Raw genomic sequence first — 27064 nt, 5'->3', positions numbered from 1 at the left:
TAATTGTACTTTATTTCTGACATCTCCATTATACCATTTTTAAAAACACCCCGGTAGGCAAAACCTCACTTGCTTTATACAGGACTTTACATACACCTGAATCTCATTACTCTCTACCACTGAAAAATAGGTTAGACCAAACAATATGATCTAAACAAAAAACAGGAATAAGATTATGCATCTAACTGACAAACTCATTTACACAGCTAAATGGTTTGAAAAGTAAAACACTGCATACAATACAACTCAAAATGTTACTTTAAGGAAAATAAACAATGCTATACACAATGAAAAACCCTGCATTTGGTTGCACCCTGTTATGCAATCAATGACATCATGACGCTATATAAGTAGGAAGTACTGGGGTGGCCCCTCCCACACATACAGAACCTCAACAAATGGACAAAAATGGTAAGTATAACCAAAGCAACGTAACCAAACATAATTTATTAGAAATTTACCTGTGAATAGAAGAAAATTCAAATGACCTGATGGTTAGTAGTATTTGCTTTAAAAACATATGCATGGATGTAATGGATGTAACTAATGCTACCACAAACACACTCGGGATAGTATGTCAAGCAAAGTTACACCAGCAGTGTCTAAATTAAAGCATTATGGCCAACTGTACAAAAACAAAACAAGAGATTAATTATCGATATGATCAAGAGACGAGTGGTAAATGAGTAACTTTCGTCATAATTTATGAATAACTTTTAACAGAACACCTATATAAGTGTACAGAATAGGAACTGACCTCACAGCCCATTGTCCCTTCAATGGTGCTAGTTTCAGTCATTGTGCAAATGTACCAATTTATAAGGTTGGGGAAACCTGCAGTCAGCTGAGACTGAAGAAGTCGCTCCGATGCATGACGAAACGTTTCACCCACTGAAAACGCAAAGTCCAGATGAACAGAATCAGCCTTTGGGAACTGACAGCGGGGGGGTGTGACATATAAATGGGGAATGTTACATATGACGGCACTCACACATAATTAAGACACACTTACAGATTTTGTCTGTGAAGGTAAGACAACTCTAAGCCATTGACAAAATAAGGGAGGGGGCAAAACTCAGAGGGTGGGGTGTTGTTTACAGGTAGGTGTTAGTGAGAGAAGAGATGGGCAGCAGTGGGCTGACAGAGTAAGGAAGGGAAACAACGAAGTCTCATGCACAGTTAATTGATTAGCAAGGTAAATAGCAACTGGATGGAGAGGCGCTGTTTCATAACAGTCATGTTAATTAAACAGCATCACAATATGAAAGAGTCAAAGAACTCAGTCCTTCTGAATTTCAACAACCAGTGCAGAGCCTTTTTGGTAACATGTAACTTTCTCATGTCTTAACTTTGTAAAGCAATAGGAATATTTTAAAGTTCCTGTTCCTTAAACTTTGCCACATTAAGTTGCAGGTAGTTTTGTTCACACCAAATATCAGCGTTGTCTACTCTTCCTCATAACATTGTAGGCCACAGGGAAGTACAAAAGGGTAATTTTGCGGTGAACTGTTCCTTTAATACCATGAAAGAGCAACTCTACAGTCATCTGATGGCTTCACTGTGCTTTAATTTTTGTCGCTGTGAAAAGAAACCAAAGCACTGGAATCAGCTGTAGTGTACACTCTCCAGAGACAGCCTTAGGGGAGCGTCATTATCGGTACTTTAGCTCCACCTATGTACCGGTACGCGCTAAATTGCATTAGCTGAAGCCCAGAAACGAAAGTGTAAGCCATCGTTTCAGTGAAACTATCCGCCGGCTTCGGTCCTCGATCGCAAGTAAATACAGCGATTTAACGAAACTATTTTTTTCAAGTTTTAATCTGGAAGTGGCTTTTTAAGACTGACTGATTGTGTTTTTTCTGCTTTCATTCTGTCACAGTGGATTTTTATTATGAGATGAGGGTAAGTGTGTGTGTGCTATGTGGAGGGGTTTGACAGGGTCTGGAAAAAAAAACAGGCGAGCTTGTGTTCATGGCATCATTTCTATTAATTGCTTCCAGGACAATAATGAGGAGGAGCAGATTCCCCAGAACACCCCAGGTCTGTTTGACGTGACAGTTTAACTTCCTGCTATACTGCCTCTATCATTATAAGGCCATAGTTTAGAACACAGAAGACAGTAAAATGAGAACATGTAGCATTTTAAGAACAAAAAATGTCTAGTTTTGAATTTAATGGCACTAATACATCTCAAAAGTTGGGATAAGGCCATGCTCCCCGCTGGGTGGCATCTCCTCTTCCTTTAACAACAGTCTGTAAACAACGAGCTGAGTGCTGATAACAACCCAGACCGTCCATTTGTTTTTTAGGCTGATGTTTTCTAGAAAGAATTTTAAATTTTGACTAGTTCGATCACATAACAGTTCTCCACTTTGCCTCAGCCTAAGAATCATCTTAGCATCCCACACTGATTTCAGACTTGATTTCTCTAGATTCATGTCACTGACATGTTGCCATTTAAACGAATTAACTGCAAAATGTTCCTCCAGCAGTTTTTTTTCTTTTTAGTACTACTTAATTTTCCTTTTGTTGCCCTCATTTGAAATGTTTGAAATGTGTTGGTGTCTTCAAATTCAAAATAAGCTAATATTGCTCTTAAAACAGTACATATTCTCTTTTTAAACACTTGATGTATTGTGAGTAAGATATTGGTTTATGAGATCACTGCATTCTGTCTAACATATCTTTATTTCAACAGTCAATGGGAAGTATTATGAGTGGCAGCTGTCAGTTGGCCATCAGTGGCTGAAAATTGAAAATGACCATGTGATTGAGACCCACTACTGCCAACCAGGAGCCAAGGGAATCAGTATCAATACAAGCCATGGGTCAGTATGTTGTGATTATATCTGATAGTATCAGCAACTTTAACGAAGTGAGAGTTGGTCAGGGAAGGGAAATGGAAATGTGTCAGATGCCATTTGAAATTTTACAAAGGTAAACCGAAACTCAGTTTTTGGGCTATTATAAATTAACTTTTTACTGTAGGTAGAACAGTCCTGTAAATCCTGTACACTTACAAGAAAAAGGGTTCAGTCAAGTTGAGCCATAAAATGAAATGGATCAGCTGATCAAACACAACATCACCTAACATCACTGGAAGACATCAGTTCTTCTATGCATTCTTTAGCTTTAGCCTGCACATATGCAAGCCACTTTTGAACCCCTCCTCACGCCATGCAAGGCCATCATGTTAAATATAAACGTTTGACCACAGAGGTCCTGTCTATAGAAAAAATATTATTTTATCAACAATAAGTATTGATACAGATACAGATTTTGTGTCAGGACAATGGAAAATAAATTATTGCATCAATAATCTTTTTTTAAAAGGAGCACATTCAGAGAAGTATACTTTTCATTTTAATCTTTTATGTTTCCACAGGGTGGTGTTCATAGATTTTGATACGTTACAGGCTAATAATCCAGGTATAAAGGTGCAGAGACTAAGCTTCCTTCCTCGGGGGCAGGCGGAAGACATAGGCTGGTACTTCAGAGATGACCAGCTGTGGTGTGAATATGGAACACAGGTGAGGAAAATTGCAGGAATTAACTCCTTAAATTCACTTGAAGGTTTTCTTTGAGTATTCCTTGTCATCTTCCTCTTCAGGGTTCCAACACCATGTCATCATCAGTCAGCAGTAGACAAGTTGAACAGCAGTTCACCACGAACCCTCAGGGAACCTTCAGATTTACAGTGGGCCGTACACCCTACTTGATCGATTTCTCCAGTATGTGGTGTTTATAGTGATATATTATTGTGAGCTTGCTCTTTTATACAGCTATGGAAATGTGTTTTCATTTCACTTTGTAGCCATGACGCAGAGAAACCTCATCACAGGCTTACAAAGGAAGCTGCGCAGGCGTCCAAAATTATCCTCCAACACTGGAGCGTAAGACTTTTTTCTTTTATTCCTGTAGTTTAGACAGTCTTTGTACACTGAGCAAACTTAGTCTACAGAGATGTCAGTAAGAAAAGTATCAAAACTCCCCAGAGAATAAATAAAAAGTTTCTCTGAAGAAGGCTAACGGATGTCACGGGAAAAGAACATGAATGATAATCACTTCTTGTCTCTGCAGAGTTGGCTTGACCTCAGACTTGCCTGCAGCTTCCTCCTCGCAGACCGGTTCTGTGGGCTACAGGTGGGAATTCATGGGAGTCAGAGAGCAATGGACAGAATACCAAGCACATGTAAGTAGGTCATCCAAAAACTGCATGGAAAAATTTTAAAGACTTGCACTAAGCTGCATAGTAGCATCAAAGATACATCAAGAACTGCCCTTACCTCGGCAAAGGAGGTTATGCTTGCATGGCACGTGTACGGATGTCTGTAAACAGCTTGAGAAGTTTTAATGAATTCTGATAAAACTTTGTAGGAGTGTAGAGTGGGGTCATGTTAGCAATCCATAAAAATTTGGATTACATCGAAAGAGCTCTTCAAGGTCAGATTAATGATTTATTGGTCGAAAATTGACAGAAAGCCTTGTAACTCTGAACCTATGATTCTTACAAGTGTACTGTCAACATATAGAAAGGGCTGTAAGATTTCAAGTATCATGTCACATCTGACCTCTGACCTCTCATTAAAGGAAAGGAAAAGTTTCCACAGGATTCTATGGAGTCCTCTTGAAAAACTAAGTACACCCCAGTAGCTTGTAGCACCAATAACTGCTTTCTATATGTGCTGTGTGCAGATATGTTCATTTGACAGCGCTGCTATTGAGAGACAGTACCAGCTGAACAAACAGGGCACACTGAACTTCAAGATTAACAGATATTCATACACACTGGACTTTTCAGGTATTGTACACACTTCAGAACTGCTCTTCTGTTAAGCCGAACAATTCATGCTTTTTTTTTTTTCTTTTTTTTTTTTAAGCAAATCATATGGCCACTGAGACATTATCTTCATTAATTTATCATAGGTATGTACCAAGTCAACAACAATTTAGGGACAAGAAGATCAGTTAGAAGGACTCCTATATATGGTGTTCAGCAGAACATCAGGTAAGGAGAAACATTTGGCCACACAGTGACCACATCTCTTATTTTGTGCTAATTAATAACATGAATTAGGTTAAATATTATATTTTGAGGACATTTACTGATGTTAACACTAAAAGATTGACTAATGTTAAGATTGTTTTGCCTCAAACACACCAGATATGCACATAAAGATGTATATGCTGTGAATGAATGAATTTCAAATCTTTTGTTTTTTTGTTTTTTTAGTTCAGGCCCTCAGGCACAATGGCAGTTCCTAGATATGGATGGATCATGGAAAGATTATTCCAAAGTAAGCCACAACTTTCTTTTTATTCATGTGTAGACGGTGCTCTAGAAAATCCTATAGAGTACATTTAGTGCATTCCATCAATCTGTCCAGCCGTCCATCAATCTTCTGCCAGGTCTGGGTCATGGGGACAGATGCTCAGACCTACCACTCCTCGCCTCCTCCTCTGCCTGAAAGTCATGGCCTTGAAGTTGGAGATGCTAATTATCATTCCGGCTACTTCACACTCTGCTACAAACCATCTCGGTACGAGCTGGAAGTCATGGTTTTATCAACCCAATGAAACCATGTCATCTGCAAATAAATGAAGAGATAAGAACCTGTGACCACTGAACTATTGGCTGTGCCCAGAAATTCTGTTCATGAAAAACAGAATCAATGACTAAGGACAGCTCTGGCACGGTCAAGCTTCCTCTGGGAATGAGATTGTGTTAGTGTGGGCAATATGAACCAAGCTCTCATTGTGGTTGTACCACAATACTCTATACTCCTAAAGCACTGTCAAAAATGCCCTTTTTAGATCCACAAAACACATCTAGAGTTGCTGGGCAAATTCCCACATACCTTAAAATTCCTTGGTGTCTTTTTCGGGTAGAGGGAAACTACCACTCCAGTCTGCCAGTAAGGAATTGGGAAGTGTGTCAACCAAGAGAGCTCCATAACATCCCGAGCTTTTTGAGAAACCTGGGGCCTCGTCCCTTAGAAGCTTCATGTGCCTCAGTGAGCAGAGCCCCAGTGGCATGAACCATAGTGAGTTCTCATCCTGGTCCCCATAGTCTTGTTACTTTACAAAAGGCCAACAGTGGGATTCAGGAAAATTTCAAACTACTCCTTCCACTACCCCACAATATCTTCAGCTGAGGTCAGCACTCCATCTCTGCTGCCTCCCCCTCCCAAGTTGTCTGACTGTATATATGTATAATATAATATAATATAATATAATTATGGTTATTCATCTATAATATTTCTGTTGAGATGTTGTAGGTTTTGGGGTTAATTCCAAACTGAAACACAAACAATCCCTCGCACAGTTTACATACTTTAACATGGAATTATGGTAATTTGAGCAAAGTATTGGGTGACCTAACCAGAATTTAACAACATTGCCTGACTGTGTTTTCTCTGATGTGTTGTTGCTCTGTGTTATTCAGGGAATATGCAGCACATCCAGTCAGGAGATTGAGTTCCAGTACAAACTAAACCCATCAGGAACTATGACATTTTCCACCAGGAACTTCAGCTATGAGTTAAGCTTCTCAGGTAAGCAGCAAACATAATCAGAAACCTTTAAAGTTAAAAGCCATATTCAAAGATTTGTATAATTGAAGTTGTGAATAAATGCACTTTTTGTCTTTTATAGCCATGACTCAGAGAAACCTGAGCACGGGCACAACCAGAACGGTGAGAAGACTTAATCAGTGACTGAGCGGACAACAGATTTGTAGGTCGGGGGTCAACTTAATGATGATCCTACCAGTTGTGTCACTGCCCACCTCAGGTTGGCTCTCCTGTCAGAAACTGCCTCCTGCCTTCCTCCTGCCTTTAACTTAACACAACTGATAGACATTTACTTTGTCCCCTCTGAAGACATGTTGTTTTTAATGCAAGCGTTATAAATTTTATTTTTCCACATTTAAGATGACACTACATTTAGTGTTAAGCAGTAAAATGTATTTCCTTTATCAGTTTTCCACATTTCTGGGTTTAGGGCTGGTTTTAGCAGATTATTCCATATTTAAATAAGTGGAATCGTTTACAAAGAAATCAGTGGGAGGAAAAAAAAAATTCAGTTTACTTTAAGCCTTTTGTTAACTTAACTATGGTTTCATAAAATGCAACATGCTTTAGTAAATCTTCAAATATTCACAAGTTGTTGTAATGACTGGAATTTTTAAAAGTTTTCCCTTTTTATCCTTTGTCCTTAGCATGCATGTTTTTAAGAATTTATTAAAAGTGCCTTTTAATCAGTGCACTTTGCTTGTGTTTACTTTCCTTAATTGAGGTTCCTTACATTTACATTCCAAAATCTAAATTCGTGTTTTAAAGTCATCAAAGAAATAACCACCATATATGGTGTACAGATGTGTATATGTACAGATCTTCAACCTAAGAGACCAGCACTGTGACACATAAAACAAAGCCGTATTACACATGCAGGACAGCAGCTGTATACAAATAATCTTGTGGAAGAATAAGCTTTCAGTTTCTCCTTTGAGCTTCTGCTAGGATGCATCCCACATGTTGATCTAAGTATAACAAACGTCTACTTGAAGACATTTTTAATCTTGCATGGAAAAAAATAGGGAAATTAACAGAACACAAAGATTCAGTTGAACAATTAAGACTCCCATTAGTAGCGTTTTATACAAAAAAAGGTAGTGTAATAAAAGATAACACATTCAAACTGTTAGCAACAATCATCATCTGAGGAATCAGCGTGACAAAGGTCATTACAAAAATGCTTATGTCACATAGCATTCTGTAATAACTTTTCCTCAAATATTTTATATTCCATATTTGTTTTTGGTGTTTATAGGGATGGCTCATTAGCTGTTTACATATTTGCAGGAACATATCAATTTAAGGAAGCAGGAAAGACCAGAAAACCAACATAGAATACAGCCTTTGTGCATTAGCGTAGTAATAATATATCCTAATATAAATTATGTAAATGATAGTGCAGGGGTGTGAAACTTGCGGCCACCCCTACTTACAGCCCGTATATAGATCTTGAAGTTACTTTTTTTGTTAGAGAGGATTTGCGGGGAAAAACTGCATTCACGTTTGCAGTTTTGTCTTATACAATACTTGAAATTTAAAAAAAAAAAACACTCTTTTGGAAATATTTGTGGGTGTTTTCTTGTGTGTTTCTTTTAGAGTGGCCCTCCGATGAGATGACAGTGCCAACAGTGGCCCACAGCTTAAGTTTGAGACCCCTGTTGTAGTGTATTGCAATGTTAGAATATAAAGCATCTGCAGAAGGCTGTTGCTGTGTAAATGAAACAAATGATTTCTGTTCATCTGTAAACTTATGTTGACAAAAAGAATACATCTACAATGTGATGAACCTTACCATTGACTTATTTTATTGTACTGTGGGAGGTTTTTATTTTATTTATTTCATTCTATTTCTATTACAAGGATACTCAATTCTGCACTTTAATAAAGAAATGCCCTAAAAATTTCTGGTTTTGTGTGTTTTTATTTTATTCACAAGTACTCAAACAGAGTCTTGCCCTCTCTCCATTCTAGACTGGCACATACAAGGCTCTCTAAAGGGTAATTGCAGGAAACTAAGACAGCGATAACAGCATTAGTACGTCTTCCTCATAGGCAATTGAGGGAAATTTTATCTTCTCTGAATCATATGGACCAACCAAACCCTAGTCCACACACTGGATGAACTTTAGCCCACCAGCAGAAAGTGAAAGCAGTTGTTTGTGTGGAATGGCACGTTTAGGTCTGTCTTCGATCATAAGTAAGTAAACCGGCGTTTAACAAAGTTATCTAATTACATTTTAATCAACAATGCAGAGAGAGGTGATTTTCTTCTTTTTTGTTTTCACAGGTGGTTTTTCTGAGTTGACGGTAAGAGTGCTGTATCAGTCTAAGCAGTGGGGGAAAAGGGGATAAAAAGGTTTTGACCACAATATGTTTATTTATTGTTATTCTAGATTAATGAAGGAGCAAAGGTCTATTGGCAGGAAACTGTAGGTCTGTATGACACATTTACATGCATACATTCATTTACATAGGATTGCCTTTTAGTCCTTTGACTTAAGGACCATTGATTTTTCTATCTCATCTGACTGTGCCAACAGCAGCTACTTAAAAAGAACAATATGGCCTAAAATAACAACTAACCATAAAAAATAAATACACTACACACGAAGCCATAGCCTTTGTGCAGATTTGCTCAAAAACACATATTAATAAGTGGAGTGTGTACGATAACATGATCTTTGCTTGTGTTTCACAGTCAACAGGAAGAATTATGAGTGGCAGCTGTCAGTTGGCCATCAGTGGCTGAAAATTGAAAATGACCATGTGATAGAGGCACACTACTGCCAACCAGGAGCCAAGGGAATCAGTATCAATACACGCCATGGGTCAGTGTGTTGTGAGCATATCTGATAGTATCAGCAACTTTACAAAACTGAAAGTGAGCATGTCATTGGTCAGAAAAGGACCTTTAAGTATTTATATGGAACTTTTTACTGGGGGGTGGAACAACCTTCATAACAGTGTTATAGAGTTCAGTAAAGCCATAAAATCAACAGATCAGCTGATCTCAGTGACAGCCCACATTACTGGAACATACCACTTCCTCGTCCATGTATCTAGTATGCAAGCTGCATTGGACCCGCCCACCTCAGCTCCTCCGTTTCCCCTTTGTTATATGATGTAGGGAAAGGGAAAGGTGGGGAGGTCACAGAACATCATGTCAAATATAAACTACTCCCACCCATGTTGTTTAGAACATTAACAAGCTTCACACAGACGACTGGATTTTGTGTTGTCTTTCAACAGGAAGGTGCTCATAGATTTTGATAGGTTACAGACGAATGACCCAGGAATGAAGGTGCGGAGACTAAACTTCTTTCCTCAGGGGCAGATGGAGGACATAGGCTGGTACTTCAGAGATGGTCAAGTGTGGCGTGAATATGGATCCCAGGTGAGAAAAAAAATTCTAAATAAACTCACATTGAGTTTTACATGAAGGTTTGATCCCTTGAGTGTTCCATGTCATCCTCCTCTTCAGGGTTTAAGCATGTTGTCGCCATCAGTCAGCAGCAGAGAAGTTGAACGACAGTTCACCCTGAACCCTCAGGGAACCTTTGCATTTTCAGGCTACGTGATCGATTTCTCAAGTATGTGCCATTTACAGTGATGTGTTCTTGCTTGTACTTTTATACAGTGATATTTTTATTTATTTATTTATTTGGTTCATTTTGTAGACATGACCGAGTTCCACACCTTTACAGGCTCTTATAAGAAGGTGCGCAGGCGTCCAAAATTTGCATCCAACACTGGAGTGTAAGACTTTTTTTTTTTCCTGCAGTCAGACTGCAAAGTCTGCAGCTAGCTGAGTGAAAATAAAGACTTTAATCCACCGAGATGTCAGTAAGGAAAGCAAAACCTCTGTATGATTGTGTATGATATTCATTTCTTCTGAACTGCAGACTTGGCTCCACTTCAGCCCTGCTCACAGCCGCCGCCGCCTCCCAGACCTACAGGTGGGAATTAACAGGAGATTTCCCAAATCGGACAGAACACCAAGCACGTGTGAGTAGGTCGTCCAAACATTTCATGTTGTTTTAGCAGAAATGTGATGCACTTAGAGTGGACTTAAAAGATAATTAGCTGTAATTGCTTGGGTTCCCACAGACCTGGCGTGTCCACCACGTCCAGGGGCCAATCATGGCCCTAGGTCAGATTTTATATGTATTTATAGCCCTCCACTGCAAACGGAATGAATAAAGTGTAATTCCTCTTTCCATCTCATGGGCGTGAGTTTTTTTTATACACTCACGCAATACACACAAAAATTAGTCAGATTTAAAATTAACCTGAGATGACGATCTTCAGCAGCTTCACTGAAGTTTCAGGTGTTCCAAACAGCTTGATCTTATTTTTTATTTCACCCTCCACATGTGACAGAAAAGTAGAAAGGTGAGAAGGATTGTTGGCCCCTGGGTGATTTTCCATTAATAAATATGGAAATCTTGGGGAAAAAAGTTTGGACACCATTCTTTCTAATAGTGTGTAACTCCTTCAGTTATTGTGACTGTAAAGATTTCTATAATTACACTATTGTTCAACAGGCTAATAGATGAAATCAGTAAACACTTTCCTGATATGTTTATGGTCTCAGTAGGTTCAAGTCCTACTTATTTCTCATAAATTATGGTCCTGTTTAGAGAAGAACAGATTTATCTTTGTTTGTCTTAAAACTTTTAATCCTTGCCCCACTGAATTTGCACTAAATGTACAAAGTGCATTTCTCTCTTTGTGTTTCTTTCTATATGTGGTGTGTGCAGATATGTTTATTTGACAGCAGTGGTATTGAGAGACAGCACCAGTTGAACCAACGGGGCACACTACACTTCAAGATGAACAGATCCTCATACACGCTGGGCTTCTCAGGTAATACACTCACTTCAGAACTGTTAAACCAAACAATAAGGCTTTTGTTGAAGCACATTATATGACTACTAGTATATCACAGGTATGTCTAAGTCGATAACAATACTGGGACAAGAAGGTCAGTTAGGTCTCCTTTTTATTCAGCAGAACACCAGGAAAGGAGAGATATTTAACTTAGTCACCACATATCTCTTATTTCTTGAGTTGTTAATGTGGATTAGCGTAAATGTTACATTGGGAAGTGAACGCTGCCCCCTTACACACGGATTAATAATTTGACTAGTTATTCTTTCTTGATAAGACACCTGCGTAAAAGCTGAATTTTTGTGAAGGTGTATATGCTTTGAATGTTTATAGTTTAAATCTACAGTCCTGGCTAATACACCTTTTGTATTTTATAACAGTAACTCAGATAAACCTGAGCACGGGCACAACCAGAGCGGTGAGACTTAATCAGTGACTGAGGGGATTTGTAGGTCAGGGGTCAACTTAATGTTGATCCTACCAGTTGTGTCACTGCCCACCTCAGGTTGCCTCTCCTGTCAGAAGCTGCCTCCTCCCTTCCTGCCCTCTTCACCTCAACAGGCTGATCGACATTTATTTATTCCTCCGCTGAAGTCATTTTGTTTTCATTGCAAGTTTGAATTTTTATCAAGCTACACTAACATGCAGAGATGCAGTAAATTAAGCCATGTACGAGTTTTTTACATGGCCGGGTTGAGCACTTGTGATAGTGGCTAATGTAGCCTATTCTATATTAAATAAGTGGAATCCTTTACAGATAAATCTTTGGAGAAAACTACTTACAAATCTTTTAACTTAAAATCAGTTATTTTTTATCAGTTCACCATAAAATACAAGTAAATTCCATGTTTTAGTAAATCTTCAAATATTCACAATTTGTGTAATTATTGGACTTTTTAGATGTTTTCACTTTTTTTTTTTTTTTTAACCCTAGTTAATTTGCTTATTTCGTGTAATCCTGATTGTCTACAAGCTGTGCCATGTAAATCTTTTTAAGAATTTATTAAAACTTCCTTTGGATTGTGCTTCTCCTTCATTTCTTAAATTTACACTCAAAAATCCAGACAAGATTAGATTGTGCACTTTCCTTTATATGTACAGATTTCCACCCTCAGAGACCAGCACCGTGACACATGAAACAAAGCCCACACTACACATATAGGACAACAGTCATATATAAATGATCTTGTAGAAGAATAAGCTTTCAGTTGTTCCTTTGGGGTTCTGCTAGGATATGTGAAACACTCCAAAAACTACATCCATTTAGCAATGAAATAATATGTGCCACATGTTGACTCAAGGTTGAAAAACATCCATTTGCAGACACATTTTTAGTCTGGTATGTGAAAAGCAGAGGAATTAACAGAACCCAGGGATTAAGTTAAATGAGTAACACTGCCATTTGTGGCATTTTTATACAAAACCAAAAGGGTTTTGTGATAAAAGATAAAACATTTTAAACAATCATCATCATCATGGAAAAAAAAAAAAAAAAAAAAAACAACCTGTATGACCAATGTACACCTAAAAACCCTAAAATTCTGTGATTCTTGAAAAATGTAGCTTTAGAATGAGCACACATTAATATCTAATTCTTTAGAAAATTTCACAGACCTATGTTATAAGAGGTCAAAACAAAGTTTTAGTTAAGGAGAGAGATGTTCGAGCCAATCGATATGCACCCTTAACAACCGACAGTGATTATTGCACACAACTCAGCTAAGGCCTCTTAAACATTACCACAACAACAAAAACAAAAAAAAAAAGGCAAGGCCCTCTCAGAGCAACCCACTTTTAAATAAACTATTTATCTACACTTCATAATATGCCACCAGTACAGGTCTACTGATAGCTGAAAAGTGCTACAATCAAAATATATTGTGATAATCTTTATTTCATAAACTGATCAACATAAATGGTAGCGCAGAAGTCCCTTAAAGATCTCATCAGTAAAAACGTGTTAATATATTTTTTCATTGGTCACTAGAATCATGAGGAATCATAAGAAAAGATGTTAATTAAACTTCAGATCTTTTGTGGTCAAGGAGAGTAACATGCAACAAAGCAAGTGGTTAGAGAAGCAAGTGCCAGACAGCTGATAAAGATGGAAAACATTAATACTTGAGTAACAGATGAGTGCCGTCTAGATTTAAATATGTACCCACGTAAGGCACAATAGCTAAAGCAGTGCATATGCTCTTTTATGTAGTGCCTTTTTAAAAAGGACACTGCTTCAATGGTTACTCCACACATCCGACACAGGTTAGTCACCCATACTGCAGTTACAGAAACTGGTCTTGTTACAAAAGAAGGTGCCTGGGCGGTCAAAACTGTTTACTTTAATGTAGCAGCAGAGAAACAGACTACAGAGGAGCTACTTGGTTTTCTTAGCCTGAACTGCAACGGTGGGGCTGTCAATTCGACACCCTCTCTCAGACTTCCTCCACAGAGGAGCCTCTTGGATGCAGATCAGAGACTGCATGCTTCTCAGAGCCAAAATTCAAGCTACTGCCAGTCTACATTTAGATTACATTTTGTTGTTTGTGGCATCTGTTTCCGAGCCAGCTCTCTGATCATTTTAGACTTGCAGCAATTCTAAAAAACAGTCTGGAAAAGCAGTATAGTTCGCATGGATGTAATCAGCCCACTGACAAGCCATTATGTGTTGTAATCAGTCCCATAAATATAGTCAGCATGCACCCATCTCCACCTACTACCATCATAATTGGCAATAAGCAGAAAAGGCCTCAATTATGCAGGAGCTCTCTAGTGACTGTGTAAAGAAGTGCATTCCTTCTTTTCCTACCCAAGTAGTTTTTTTTAACTTAATATAATCAGCACAAGGACGCCAAGAAGCAGCAAGTTCAAGTAAAAAGTAAGTGAAAGTAAAAATCAAGCCTAGAAGAAATGAGAAGAAGAAGATTATACCCCCACTTTCCTGCCTGCCTCTTTATGCACTATTTTCCTTTTGAGCAGCCCTGTTCTACTGAGCCCACTAGCAGTGAGGTGACTACCTACCATTAACAGTCATAGGAATAATAACGACCGATAACGGCAAATTAACGGGGTGATTACAATCCAAACAGGATTAAAGGTACAGAAGCCTGAAAATGACCAGATGAGAGACACAGTAACCACTTTTTAAAAATATTTTTCCGCCAATTGTGTTGACTCAGACGTCACATGTTCAAGAAGTGAATTGCAGTCCATCCACGCCATCATTCATGTTATAAACACAAACCCTTCCTGAATAATCTGAGTTGGAATTCAAGTCAACCCATCAAGAATGTTAAGTACAAAAACAGTAGGAAACCCCCAGCATAGAAGAAGAAACTTCACCTCGATAGTCTGTCCTTCTAGTCAAGTAAAAATGGAATTCAGGTTAGTTTGCCAACAGAGAGAGTCAGAACTTAAGCCAGGTCAGATTAAAAATGCCAACAGTAAGAGCCTTGAAAGGACTTTCAATCTTCACATTCAGTCGGCCTTTCTGTGAGAATTCAAGGCTCTTCTGTCCACAGTCATTAAAAGAATATACTTAACCTGGAGTCTCTCTTTAATTCTTGTTTAGCCAAATAAGTCTTTCAGATCATTGTTGACAGATGCACTATGTTTTATCCCACTTGGGTTCATGCTAGGGGCAGCAGCAGGTTGAGCAAAGTTCTGAGGGCTGAAAAAAGGGTTTGCTTGCATCCCAAACCCACCGGGCACCCCTCCCATACCAACTGGCACACCCTGCATCTGAGTCTGAGGGTTCTGGGGTGAATTAAACTGACCAAGCCAAGGGCTGCTGGTTCCAGATGGAGCTTTGGGACCGATCTGGTTAAGAGTGACTTTGGGCTTGTTGGATGTAAAAAGATTGTCCAATGCTGACATGTCAGGAGGTTTATTTGTTTGTCCAGTTGTTCCTTGATTCTGTGTGAGGGATCCAAAGTTTGGGGTGCTGGTGGTGGTGGGCATTCCACCGTAGAGGCTGGGACCTGTGGGTCGCATGCTCATCCCCATGCCTCCTGCCTGGAAGCCCATAGCTGGGTTAAAACCATTTGAGACCGAGGTTCCCATGGAGCCGACCATTGGACCAGAGGAGGGGAATGTAGACATGGTGGATCCTTGCACTGGGGCTGGTCGTGCTGTGTTTGCCATGGACATAGATGTCATGTTGCTGAGAAGGCTGCTGGTCAGATCCTTAGTCTGTAACATAACAAGTAGTATGATTAGTGTTTGAGCACGAGTGTGTGTTTGTGTACGCAGATATTGTCAGGATTTACCTGTGAGTTGGAGCCAGCGGTGGCTGCTTTGATCGTCTGTGGCGCTAACGGCTGCTGGTTCCTCAGTTTGGCTGCCTGTTCCTGCTCTTTAGCCAATCGCTGCTTCTCTTCTAGCGTGAGAGACACCTAGAGGTGTGCAAAGGAAGAAAGGAAATAAGCAAACCAGGCTGCATGCTAAATGAACAAAGAAGAAAGCGGGTGGAAATTAATCAAAAGAATTAACTGCATACTCTGCTAGGCTGTGAGACTGGTGCTGCAGATCCATTTTCCTTCCCATTAACCCCTGTGCCACCAAAGATGTCATCAATCTGAAAGCAAAAAGAAGAGATTTTAAGAGAGGCTAACATTTACAGTCACGTTGTCAGAGCCGATGACTGTCATGAAATCAAGCAATCACCTGGTTGCCAGAATTAGGTGGGCTCTTGCTCTCCTCTGCTTGGTTGAGTGGATTTGATATGTTCATGCTCCTGTTAAATGACATTTGTAAGTGCTTACTTAGTCATAACATTACCAACAGTACTGTCTGTTAATTGCTCTCTATTAAAGATTAGAGGTACTTTAAACATTCTAGGACATTTGTAGTTTAAAAAAAATAAAATAAAAAATAAATCACAATTAATATTCACAGTCATTTAATCAAAGATAATTAGGAGTTTTACTGTACGTGGTGAACTAAATTAAGAAAGACACCTCTGCTGCTCCTGCATGATGTGTAACTGCTCCAGCTTGGTCTTGTGCTCTGTCTCCATGCGGCTCAGCATGTCACGGATAACCATCATGAAAGAGTTAAACTGGAAGAAAGCATATCAATTACCCTATGTGTTATATTAATATTTATATAAAGTTTTCTGTTGTTTTTAGAAAGTTACAGTTAAATAACACAAATATTATATCAGTTTGACTGTGCAGTACTTGATTGAGATTGAGGTTGTTGTCTATACTGAGGGAGACGAGGTGGGGCAAACTCTTGGTAGCAAGATGCTCTTTGGGGATGCCCAGCTTCTTGTGGTTGAATGTACACTTATAGATCCCTAAAGTAAAGAGGAATCACGTCAAATAAAGAATTCTTAAGAAAAACAAAATGTGAAATGATATGGTAATATGTGTAACTTCCTCTGAGGAGGGGAGATGCTACGGTTTGTTTACCTAAGATGCCCATGAGTACTGCTGGTTCTCTAGAGGGGATCTGTTGCAGGAAGGGCAGGATCTCATCAATGACAAACCACTTGTCTAGATATTCTAAAATCTTCCCCAGGCACACGAGAGAGTTCACTCGCACCTACACATCGAGACAAGACACACGGTGACACAGCAAATTACAGAATTAAACAGGAAACACATTAATGCATTTCAGTCAGTAGCTAACAACACTGAAAACAAGAATGTGGCATTTTTAGAAAAGAAAAGGCAAAGTAAAGACTTTAAAAAAAAAAAAAAAAAATATATATATACATATATATATATATATATATATATATATATATATATATATATATATATATATATATATATATATATATATAATTTTATTGAGGTAAACAGCTCGAGAGCAGAATGAGCGATGTAGACTCACAGCAAGTGAGGATGTCTGTAGGCAGGCTGATTTGATCCGAGGGATGAGAGAGTTCTTCATAGATGGGTAATCAATCAGGTTTGCAAAGGTTGGGATGATGTTGAGGCACAGCTCCTGCTCAGCGAGAGATAATGTTATTAAATGTGACATTTTGATAATGAGTTGAAATGCATTCTTACTGTGCTTGCAACACTAAAAGGAGAACTAAGAGTACAGGCAAAAATGAATGTCTCAAACTGACAAAGCACAATTCTAAAAATAAACACCAATGAAGTAAAAATTAGCAACTACTCTTATAAGCTGTGTCCCAATTCCTAGGCCGCATCCTTCGAAGGACCCAGCCTATGCGATCTACATGGGCCGAGTCCTTCGAAGACCGAGAACGCTGGAAGTGCGAGGCTGTGAAATGGGACGGTCTAGCCTTCAGATTTGCGTCACCAGCTGTCTCGGTAGAGTTCAATAAACTCAGCTGTCAGCTCCCTGCTTCCTAAAATATAACAGGACACTGGAGTAAATTCTCTACCATTTTCACACTTCTGTGAGGTCTTAGGAGGTTCACCAGTTTTCTGTTTGACATTTATTAGGCTGTGTGAAAACTATAACTTTAATCTCAGCCAAACCGATTTACTCAGGAACAAATAAAACACTGAAGAAAGCCAAACAATAACATTTTTAAATTAACACCTACATTCACCCCTGAAAATATGTTGAAAGTTTATTTTGTGACCCAGAAAGAGTAAAATTAAAGCACAGTAGCTGCCGCCATTGTTGGAAATAGGTTGGGCCACGAAAGATACACTAACCCATCCTTCAAATCCGGTGAAATGAAAGACGCATTTGTTGGGCGCATTGGGAGCAGCCTTCGAATTGGGACAGCCATTGTCACCAGGCTGTGACGTAATAAGCCTTCAAATGCGGCCTCCGAAGGATGCGGTCTAGGAATAGGGACACAGCTATAGTGTTTCTAATTTAGACAAAAGATATCTAAAGCAAAAAAAAGAACCAGACATACCAAGAATATCTTAGAATGTTTATAAAACTGCATCTATGTTTTTTCACAAATTATGTGCACAGTAGCTCCTTGAATCATAATCTATTTCACCATTCCTGTTTCCCCTCTGTACCTGGATCTGTACTGAAGGGGCTTCCAGAGCTCTGTAGACCATGGGCAGCACACTATTCTTTATATCATCTGGTGGCGTTTTAGTCAGCAGTAGGTCCATCTTTTGCAGGAATATCAGCAGAATCTGCACAACACAGAGACTCAGTTAAGAAAACAAGAGTGAGGAAATACTAGCCTATGTTCAACAGGTGAGTACAGTGGAAGACGGAAGTAAGAGACTCATTCCAGTGGTTTTAGTACAGCTTTTAGTATCACTAACAACATAACACATACACTAAGCTGATGCGACGAGAGAATATTCACAGCAGAAAAACCACTCACCATATTGCTAGCCTGAAGAGGCATGGGAAGAAAAATACAGAGAAGTCTTGATAATGCGACAGAACAAGACATAAAGCACCATGCGTTTTAGGCAGGCTAAATACAACTGTTCAATCACATATCAAATATTAATTACACACGTGTCTCAAAGTGGGAAAAAAATATATCATGCAAACAGAGTTTTTAAAACAGATATACTTCCATACCTGAGGATCCATCCTAAGGCGATGTGTATATTTCAAAAGTGACGTTTCTTAAAGCACCAGTTGTTGCAAATGTGCACAAGTTTAAATTAGTGTCTGTGTCAGGTTACATTTCTGTATACCTGAATAGGCTCTTGCTGCTTGAAAACAGGCGTGAGGTCAGGCAGGATGAGGCGAACATATTCGTCCTTGGTGCACTCTTCAGCAATCAGCAGCACGTTGGGAAGCACAAAGGGAACCATGTCCGGATTGACGAACTCAGAGGTCAAAGCTGGCAAGATGCGATATACAACCACTCTCTAAAGAGAAGACACAACAGAATAGGTAAAAGATGAAATGACATGACTAATATGAGTCATAAGATCGAGTGTAACACAGTAATACTGCTAACTCAGGAGTAAACCAACGTGTTTATACAAATCCTGAAAATGAAGGTGAAATCTCCAGTATTCACACTGCAAACAAGTCTTTGGGGGGACTTGTTTGCAGCATTTACCTTTGGTAGCTGGGGTAGGACTTTGGGGAGTCCTTTGTAGAACTGGGACTTCTGTAGGTTGTCCCTCTGGAAGAGGGAATCAAAGTACTGCAGAGTGACTGCACCAACATCATCAAAAAATGGGATCTGAAAAACACACACAAAAAAATATTTTTCCTCAAAGGGAGGCCTATGAACGATGGAATGATATTCTTATGCAAGCAATGAATATGCAGACCTTAGTCATCTGGTCGGCATCAGGCCGGACATTAGGTGTGACACTGAGCAGCATTTTGACATGCTCCCGCACCTCCTCTGGGATCTTGCTCAGCACCGCTGGACTCATGCTGCTCAACTACAATTGAAAGACAAGAATAAACCCCATAACAGTAACATATTCCCAAGTTATTTGTATTATAGCTGTAATGTATTCCATAGTTTATCAATACATTAAGTCCACATTAGTTTAGAGGATCTTTTCTTGGAGTTTAGACTGTTACTGTCATGGTTCTCTTGCGCCTGAACTATGAGTTGGTAAATGACTCAGATCTCAACAGATGACAGTAGCTGAGCATAAAAACTAAACAAACCAGGCAAGCTGGAGTTTACATCTATACTGCCCATACTAATATTTGTGATGAAGACTTTGAAGGAATAGCTGGAAACCAAATAAGTGTATTTGTTCCCTTTATTATGGTCCACTTTTATTCTCAAGGCAACATTGTTATCTTGGCACAGCCGCACATCATTTTTTGTTTACTTCAAACATCTGCTCTCTAATGACTGGTGACAATCAAATCCCGTTTCACAGGGAAATCAGCTCAAGTGGAGGGCATCAAGGAACAAAGGCAAAAATAAGAGGAGGATGGAGAAAGATGGATGCACATGCACAAATGCACCAAAAAAAACAAAAAAAACAACAACAATGCCTACAACAAGCATTTTTGAAAATCAAAGCCAAAGACTGTGCAAAGGTTTTGGTTTTTTTGAGCAGCAGTCATTAAAAAAAAGAAACCAACAAAAAAAACAAAAAACAAAAACAAACCCACATGTCTACAATACAGCTTCACTTACCTGGTCCAGCTGCCTGCTGAAACTCTTAAAAATGTCATGCTTGTTGACTTGGAAAACAGGCTTCCCCTCATTGAAGACAGCATGCATGACCACGCCCAGAGAATACATGTCAGAGGCAGCGTCACAGCTAACTGACAGTATGTACTCAGGAGCCAGGTACTCTGGGTTGGGTAGGCAGAGTGGAGGAAGGTTGGGCTGCCACTCTTTACATGTGTACTTGGGCTACAGGAAATTAAAGTAAGACGTCAAAAAGTTGCAAGATGTTATTCTGGTAGAGCTTCGTCACGGCAATAAGCCAAGCAGGCTGAAAACATACCTCAGCATCTGACGGGTTGTTAGAGGAGATGCTGAAGTCAAAACCCATGATCTTCCACGCACCACTCTTGTTGAGGATAATGTTCTCTGGACACAGATTGCCATGGACCATTTTCACCCCGCTGTGGAGAAAGGACAAACCCTCCGAGATCTGAAGAGAGAGAAAACTGAAGTTATTGGGAAATCTGAACAAGATAAATTAATTATTAATCATGGTTTGCCTCAAACAACCAAGATACACCAGTATTATCAGTTTAACTGGGTCAACATACATTTTAACACACTGTAAATGAGTTCTGGGTCATAAAGTTTAAACACAATTCTGCACTGCTGCAGTAAAAGTTGTGTAACAACCAACTGATGCTAAACACTGCAGGCATTTCTTTTAAGGTCTTTCAGCTTCAATCCCCTGCTTTATATAACAGATGAGAAATGCTCTGAGGAAAAAAAATAGAAGAATTAGGACCAATGTGGGTGACAGAGACAATAACGGAGGTGGAGGTGAATGTAAAATGTTCCCTGGTATTACAACCTGTCATAAAACATAATTCTAAAAGGTGACAGGCAAGGCTTGGCATCAAGCAGGTTCAACTGGCTTTGAGAAGAAAGAGCATAGAAAATGTTTTGGATCTCCAAGCATAGTACTAAGAAAAAAAATAGAAGAAAAAAAGAGAAGAGGAAGTGTGCACTAAATAAACACCAGTATTTCTTGCTCTGTAACCTGTAAAGAAAGACTGAGAAGCTGATTATTGCAACTACATTAATAACCAGTACTGTTGTGTAAATAAATGCTTAATTAAAAGCTTTAAAAGTCTAGTTTGCCATGTGCTTTGCTCAGTCTCAAATTAATATAGTGACTAGCGATGGATACCGGTGCCATTATGTCAGATATCTGGATCTGACAAAAGTACCGGTTTGGCACCGGTATCGAATGAAACCTAAACAATACCCATCCCTAATAGTGACAGTAAATTGATCCCTTTACTGTTTAAAAGTCGTAAGCTACCCTTCATTTCTTTATGTTTTAATGGGAAAATGGGAAGCAGATGTAGACATTTATTGATCTATTGTTCTGATTTATTGTTCTGTACTCTGTTAAGATGACCTTCCACTGCTTCAATAAAGTTTAGGTCTAGCCTCTGGGGAAGCTAATCTATGACTGATAGTGTTTATTGTGGGTTTTTTCTATCCAGGTATGCTTTTTTTTCAAGTCATTGCCAACCAGATGCTTTCCAGAAGGTGTTACCTGGTGGATAAAAATCTGATGGTAATGCTCTGGGTTTATATTTCCATCAGTTCTGACAAGATCCCCAACACCACCGCCTGAAATGCAGCCCAAAACCATGACAGAGCCTCTACCGTGTTTTACATACATCTGTACATCTGTAAACACTCATTGTTATACCTCTCTCCTGACCTCCTCCATACATATTAACAATGACTTACAAACATTTAAAGTTTGAAATCTACACTTCACCAGACCAGTTGCTAACAATTTTCAGTTGTGTAATTTGGCATTCTTCAGCCTTTTCTCCGTTTTTCTTCCTTAAGAATGATTTCTTGACAGCTTCACTTGGATGATCTGATATCGTCGTGTTGGTGTTGTTCCCAGATCATCATGAAAATGTTGTTCCAGGATCAACATCGCAAGTGACCAATCACATTGTTGTGACGTTATTCTTTTGCGCGCCAAGCCATTTGTGCATTTATGAAATTCCAATGTTGCAAGGACAATATCAATTCTGCTTACCGTTTCTTAAAGGGTTACGGTTAGGGTTAGGGTCAGGGTGCGTTGATTGGCGGACAGAGGCGGTTTCTCGCAGCTTAAGTAGTTTTTGGTTTTACGGCGGTTTTTCCTGAAGTCGCAAAAGAATAACGTCACAACAATGTGATTGGCCACTTGCAATGTTGATCCTGGAACAACATTTAGTATGATGATCTGGGAACAACACCAACACGACGATATCAGATCGTGCGCTTCACTTCCACTGACACCATTTCTGATGAGGCTTCAGTGAACAGCAGATGGGTCAAGTGAAGGGACACATGAGTCTCTCAGGTCCTGTGTCAGGTCTTTCGGTTTATTTATTTTTTTCTCATTTCTTAAGGATATAGCTTTCAGATACTGACAATCTACTGTACATAGTTTTTTGTTAGGAATGCTACTTCTTTTGTCCTCCACTTTCTCCTACTGGAGTGAACTGAAAATAAATGTAAAAGCAGCTCTGACTGACCTTTTTTTTTTTTTTTTTTTTTTAATTATTCATCAAGAAACACGCAGCCATACAAAAAGAAATCTATTCTGCCTACATGCTCACCTGTAGCAAGCCATACTTGGTCTCCACATCATAGAGCTTGTACTCCTTGATGTCGCTGGGCACAGGGCTGGGCAGGTTGTCCCATTGGCCAAGCACGTTGGACAGGCTGGCAAACACCGGCTCTGTACAGAATGCCAAGCAGTCTCTGAGGGCCAAATAAATAAATGTCATCAGTTCAATTCAAAGCAATAACAGACAGAGAATAAACAAAACAGAAAGAGTAAAAACAGACGGAAGAGAATTATGAATTTAGAGCTGTCATGGATGAAAAGAAAGAAAGCACAAGGCCTTAACCTTTACTTGCCATGATCCATTTTCATCTCAAATGTCAAGATATCCTCTGAGCAGTGACTCATTCAGTTTCATCCATGACATACATACGTGTGTGTGTGTGTGTGTGTGTGTGTGTGTGTGTGTGTGTGTGTGTGTTAATCACCGTGATTCTTCCAAGGGATGCTGAACAGTCAGGAGTCGAGGGTGACGCAGTCTGGTTAGCTGTTGCACTCCTCTTTTCAGTGAATCGATGATTTGGTCCTTCTCAAATTTCTGATACTTGTCAATCATTTTCTTGTCAAAAACAAAAACCGCTACTTCCTGGAGGGTAAAAGATATACAACAACATGGTGACAGTGCAGTTTTCAGTCTCAAATAATTCCTTTTCCCCTTTCAGCAAAAGTCGGGTAAATCATTTATGAACTTGGATCAAATCTAAACTTGTGTCAAGAGGTGGTCTGGTCAGAGAGAGAGACACAGACACACACACACACACAGACACACACACACACACACACCTGTTTGGTGGACTTCTTGGTGCCATTATAGATCCTCCAGCTCAAGCCGGGACCTCCACTTGCAATGTGTCGCCCCACCTCAAACTCCCGTGTCACAGGGTTGCCCATAACAGCACTAGTGACATCGGCTGTCACCTTAGTGACAGTGCTTTTCAATTTGTTCAGCATGGACTCCATGTTCAGGCTCGACCTGGCAGCTGAGATAAAACATTGATGATGATCATTAAGGAATGATCAGAGGTTAAAGACATAAGCTAGAGTCAGTCAGATGAGGAAATTCTTTGCAGTTTTTGCAACCAGGCACTATGTTACATGCACAGTTACAGTATACTCCACTGTTATTCTTAATATAGCAATTCCCCAAATTGCAAGTTGGCCATGCAAACTGTAAATTCAGTTTGTATATCACGCATTAGACCTTATTCTGATGATAGAATTTTTCAATAAAGATGTGGAATATGGTGGTAATATTAGATTCAGTACATTCAGCATGTACTGTCTGTGCTGTACACAAACCAACAATAGTTTGGCAGACTATAGTACAGATGCATGCCCAAAAAAAAAAGCCCACAACTCTGGTCAGTAGGAGAAAAAAAAAAAACTTCTTTTCAATGATATAAAAGCCTTGTATATCAACAGGTCTTTGGATTTCTGCAGATACTGAAGAAGCACCTTTTAGAAAAAAAAGACAGTGGTTAAAGAAATTAAATAGGAAGGCTGTGTTTACACAAAACCCCCAATAATGAGTGATTAAATCAGTTCCTTTTGCAAAAGATTATCAGTAAACTGCAGCCACATATCAATAATTTAATTAAAATATGAAGCTGTTTCAAATGCGTTTCCTTTTCCCGTTTCAGAATAGGCCTTTATGGTGACCCTACTAAGAAGCCTCTAAAAACGCGAGTGTGCATTCCCAAACCCGTTCCCTGGCTTTCACCCCATTCTCCTGTTTAGCAAAAACTTCTACTATATTAAGATGAAATCGGTGGAAGGCTTCACAAAAAGGTTATTTGCTCATTTTGTCAGCTTCATGGGACTTGAAACACAAATATTCTGTGTAGGTAGTTGGTGAAAGAGACATCTGTGTGCTTCTGGCAAAGCAAAAGCCTTCAACAAACCATTAGACATGCACTAATGCACCTGCTTGAAAATTTGCACATCAAAGTCCCCACCAGCATCCTCCCTGTGCTGGCTGAGGAGAATAAGCATAGTAACAATCCGCGCTGTCCCCAGAAATATAAAATGACTCAGAGCAAACTGAGCCACACCACATTAATGCTCTCTTTCAAAATAGTCTAGAGTAAGAGCAAGTTAGGCAACAGAAACCTAGACAAAAGAGCATGACCGATGATTGTGAAGCAAGTTTTTTTTGTTTGTTACGTTTATTTTTTTAAAATGCAAACACTTCCTTCAGTGTTCTTAATCTTTCTTGAGCAGCCTTCTAGACCTTTGATGTTTGAACCGAATAAGCTCCCAGCAAATCCATACATTGCCACGTAAGCTGCAGTTTTAATAATTAATTCTTTACAGAACCCTACATTTAAAGTGTTATGGATGGGTTTGAAATGTTCAAAATACAGTGATTCTTAATAAAACGTTTTATAAATGCTTTCAAACTTAAATTCAATTTTGACTTTGCTGTGGTTTGCTGGAGGAGCAGCATCGGAGCTGCTGACACCAACAAACTGAATAAAACAACTAGGAAAACCAGGGTCTGTGACTGACTGCAAACTGGATGTTTTTGAAGCTGTGGTGGAGAGATGGTCACTGAACAATTTTTTATCCATCCACCGATAATCCAGACCAGCCTGTTCACTTCTTGGACAGGCAGCTGCCAGACAATATTATAATTTCCTCATCATTTCAACTACTGTAACAGCAGAATTTTCCTATTAAGGGATAAATAAAGTATTTCTCATCTCATTATATGTAGCATCACATAGCATCACCTACTTTTGAAGCTGTTAGCGTTCTAGAATTTGTCCCTCAGTTTAAGAATCGAAACCCTAAAGCCCTGATGCTTCATTTGAAAATGTGGCAGTGCTCTGAAAAATGCTGCAAAACATCGAAAGCACTAAAGGCAATCAGATTTGAAGATTTCATAGAACAGACAGCATCATAGCCTATTTTACCACGCCACTGCTTCTGCCTGGAAAGAGTGGAAAGGCCAAAAAACAATGGCAAAAATATCAGTACGCATGAATAGAAACCCATGACCCTGTTTTTCTTTGCAACAAGCGTCCTGACTGTCTGCTGACGAGTAACTAAATTGAAACGCGTGATTTACTTGACTGTAATCTATATTAATACCAGTTGCTAACCTAATAAAGTCGTTAGCACCTTAGCAGCTGGTCCCCAGAGAGCCTGTTAGTATCATGGTGGAATTGTTTATGAAAACTGGACGTATCTAATAACAAGTAAGTAACGTCGGCAGGAATTAATAAGTTCTTCATATTCGACACGATCAAGCCACATGTTAGCATGGGTTTCAAAGTGTTATGGGTCACTCGGCGTGTCTGTCAGATCTGATTGTGAAATACCTTGATGTTAGCCAAGTTAACCATCTTGTTTAGCACACAGCCAATGCAAACGAGTACTGAAAGCACGGCTGGCAGTCAACAGATATCTTTCCAATTCTTCTATTAACCCTTTGCCTACCTATGTCGCAGACATCATCGTTGCAATATGTTGCCTTTTTCCCCACATGAACACAGCAGTCACCTGCCCAAGCTAACTAGCCAACAATGCGCAAGTAGACTGACGTTCCAGTCAAACAGCGATTATTTCTATATAAAACTTTCACTCCGAATGCCTCCAGCTACTTACCTTAATATTAAAAAAGGGTCTCCGCTTTACTTCCTATTGTAAGTGGGCTCTCAGCCGTACCGCTGTCAGTAATGGCTGTGAAACACAGCCCCCATGTCTTCCAGTAGCATACGAAATGAGTTAGCTTGGTACGCTAGTGAACGAAGAGCTCTACTTCCGGGTTTGTTAACGGAGTCAGGTGCGTCAACGTCATCAGGTACTCTTTTTCTTTTATGTTTTTTTTAAATAACCACTTCGAGGTCGGTTTTATTTTAACTAAGTTAAAACGTAACTTTTATACACGGTCATTATTTCACACTTTGTCAATTTATTCAA

The 27064-nt window shown here is 39.3% G+C and overlaps 3 protein-coding genes across 7 annotated transcripts; 2 read left to right on the top strand and 1 right to left on the bottom strand.

Annotated features, from left to right (window-relative positions):
- Nucleotides 1–323: 323 nt before the first annotated feature.
- LOC146555634 (uncharacterized) lies at nt 324–7266 on the top strand. 3 transcript variants are annotated; one of them, XM_085252675.1, is made up of 13 exons: nt 388–411; nt 1880–1902; nt 2001–2040; nt 2699–2828; nt 3386–3530; nt 3611–3731; nt 3815–3893; nt 4081–4192; nt 4696–4801; nt 4927–5008; nt 5234–5297; nt 6446–6554; nt 6655–7266. In XM_085252675.1, exons 1-13 carry the CDS (start codon nt 399–401, stop codon nt 6714–6716), a joined length of 1086 nt encoding a protein of 361 aa, XP_085108801.1. In that variant the 5' UTR covers nt 388–398; the 3' UTR covers nt 6717–7266. The 3 variants fall into 3 exon arrangements, with proteins under 3 accessions (XP_085108802.1, XP_085108801.1, XP_085108803.1); XM_085252676.1 differs by lacking the exon at nt 1880–1902 and having other exon boundaries at nt 324–411; XM_085252677.1 differs by lacking the exons at nt 1880–1902; nt 2001–2040 and having other exon boundaries at nt 390–411.
- A 1369-nt stretch (nt 7267–8635) lies between these two features.
- LOC146555633 (uncharacterized) lies at nt 8636–12969 on the top strand. Of its 2 annotated transcripts, XM_085250811.1 has the most exons (10): nt 8636–8772; nt 8863–8882; nt 8969–9008; nt 9274–9403; nt 9825–9969; nt 10057–10165; nt 10253–10331; nt 10478–10580; nt 11336–11441; nt 11846–12969. In XM_085250811.1, exons 1-10 carry the CDS (start codon nt 8694–8696, stop codon nt 11899–11901), a joined length of 867 nt encoding a protein of 288 aa, XP_085106937.1. In that variant the 5' UTR covers nt 8636–8693; the 3' UTR covers nt 11902–12969. The 2 variants fall into 2 exon arrangements, with proteins under 2 accessions (XP_085106937.1, XP_085106936.1); XM_085250810.1 differs by lacking the exon at nt 11846–12969 and having other exon boundaries at nt 11336–11515.
- scyl2 (SCY1 like pseudokinase 2) lies at nt 12536–26909 on the bottom strand. Of its 2 annotated transcripts, XM_085250806.1 has the most exons (19): nt 26750–26909; nt 23924–24120; nt 23569–23726; nt 23133–23277; nt 20816–20965; nt 20500–20721; nt 19664–19780; nt 19447–19572; nt 19073–19249; nt 18748–18759; nt 18428–18550; nt 17304–17417; nt 16877–17009; nt 16643–16761; nt 16421–16521; nt 16128–16197; nt 15961–16038; nt 15731–15856; nt 12536–15653 (listed from the first exon to the last, which is right to left on the bottom strand). In XM_085250806.1, the coding sequence occupies exons 2-19, from the start codon at nt 24098–24100 to the stop codon at nt 15030–15032; spliced, it is 2772 nt and encodes a 923-aa protein (XP_085106932.1). In that variant the 5' UTR covers nt 24101–24120; nt 26750–26909; the 3' UTR covers nt 12536–15029. The 2 variants fall into 2 exon arrangements, with proteins under 2 accessions (XP_085106932.1, XP_085106933.1); XM_085250807.1 differs by lacking the exon at nt 18748–18759.
- Between the last annotated feature and the right edge of the window lie 155 nt (nt 26910–27064).

Source organism: Mchenga conophoros, linkage group LG17 (assembly GCF_057382185.1).
Source record: "Mchenga conophoros isolate Kocher_MC1m ecotype Shallow Benthic linkage group LG17, M_conophoros_male_GT1.1, whole genome shotgun sequence".
In the NCBI taxonomy this organism is placed as follows: Eukaryota; Metazoa; Chordata; class Actinopteri; order Cichliformes; family Cichlidae; genus Mchenga; species Mchenga conophoros.
This window is presented reverse-complemented; position numbering and strand designations above follow the sequence as displayed.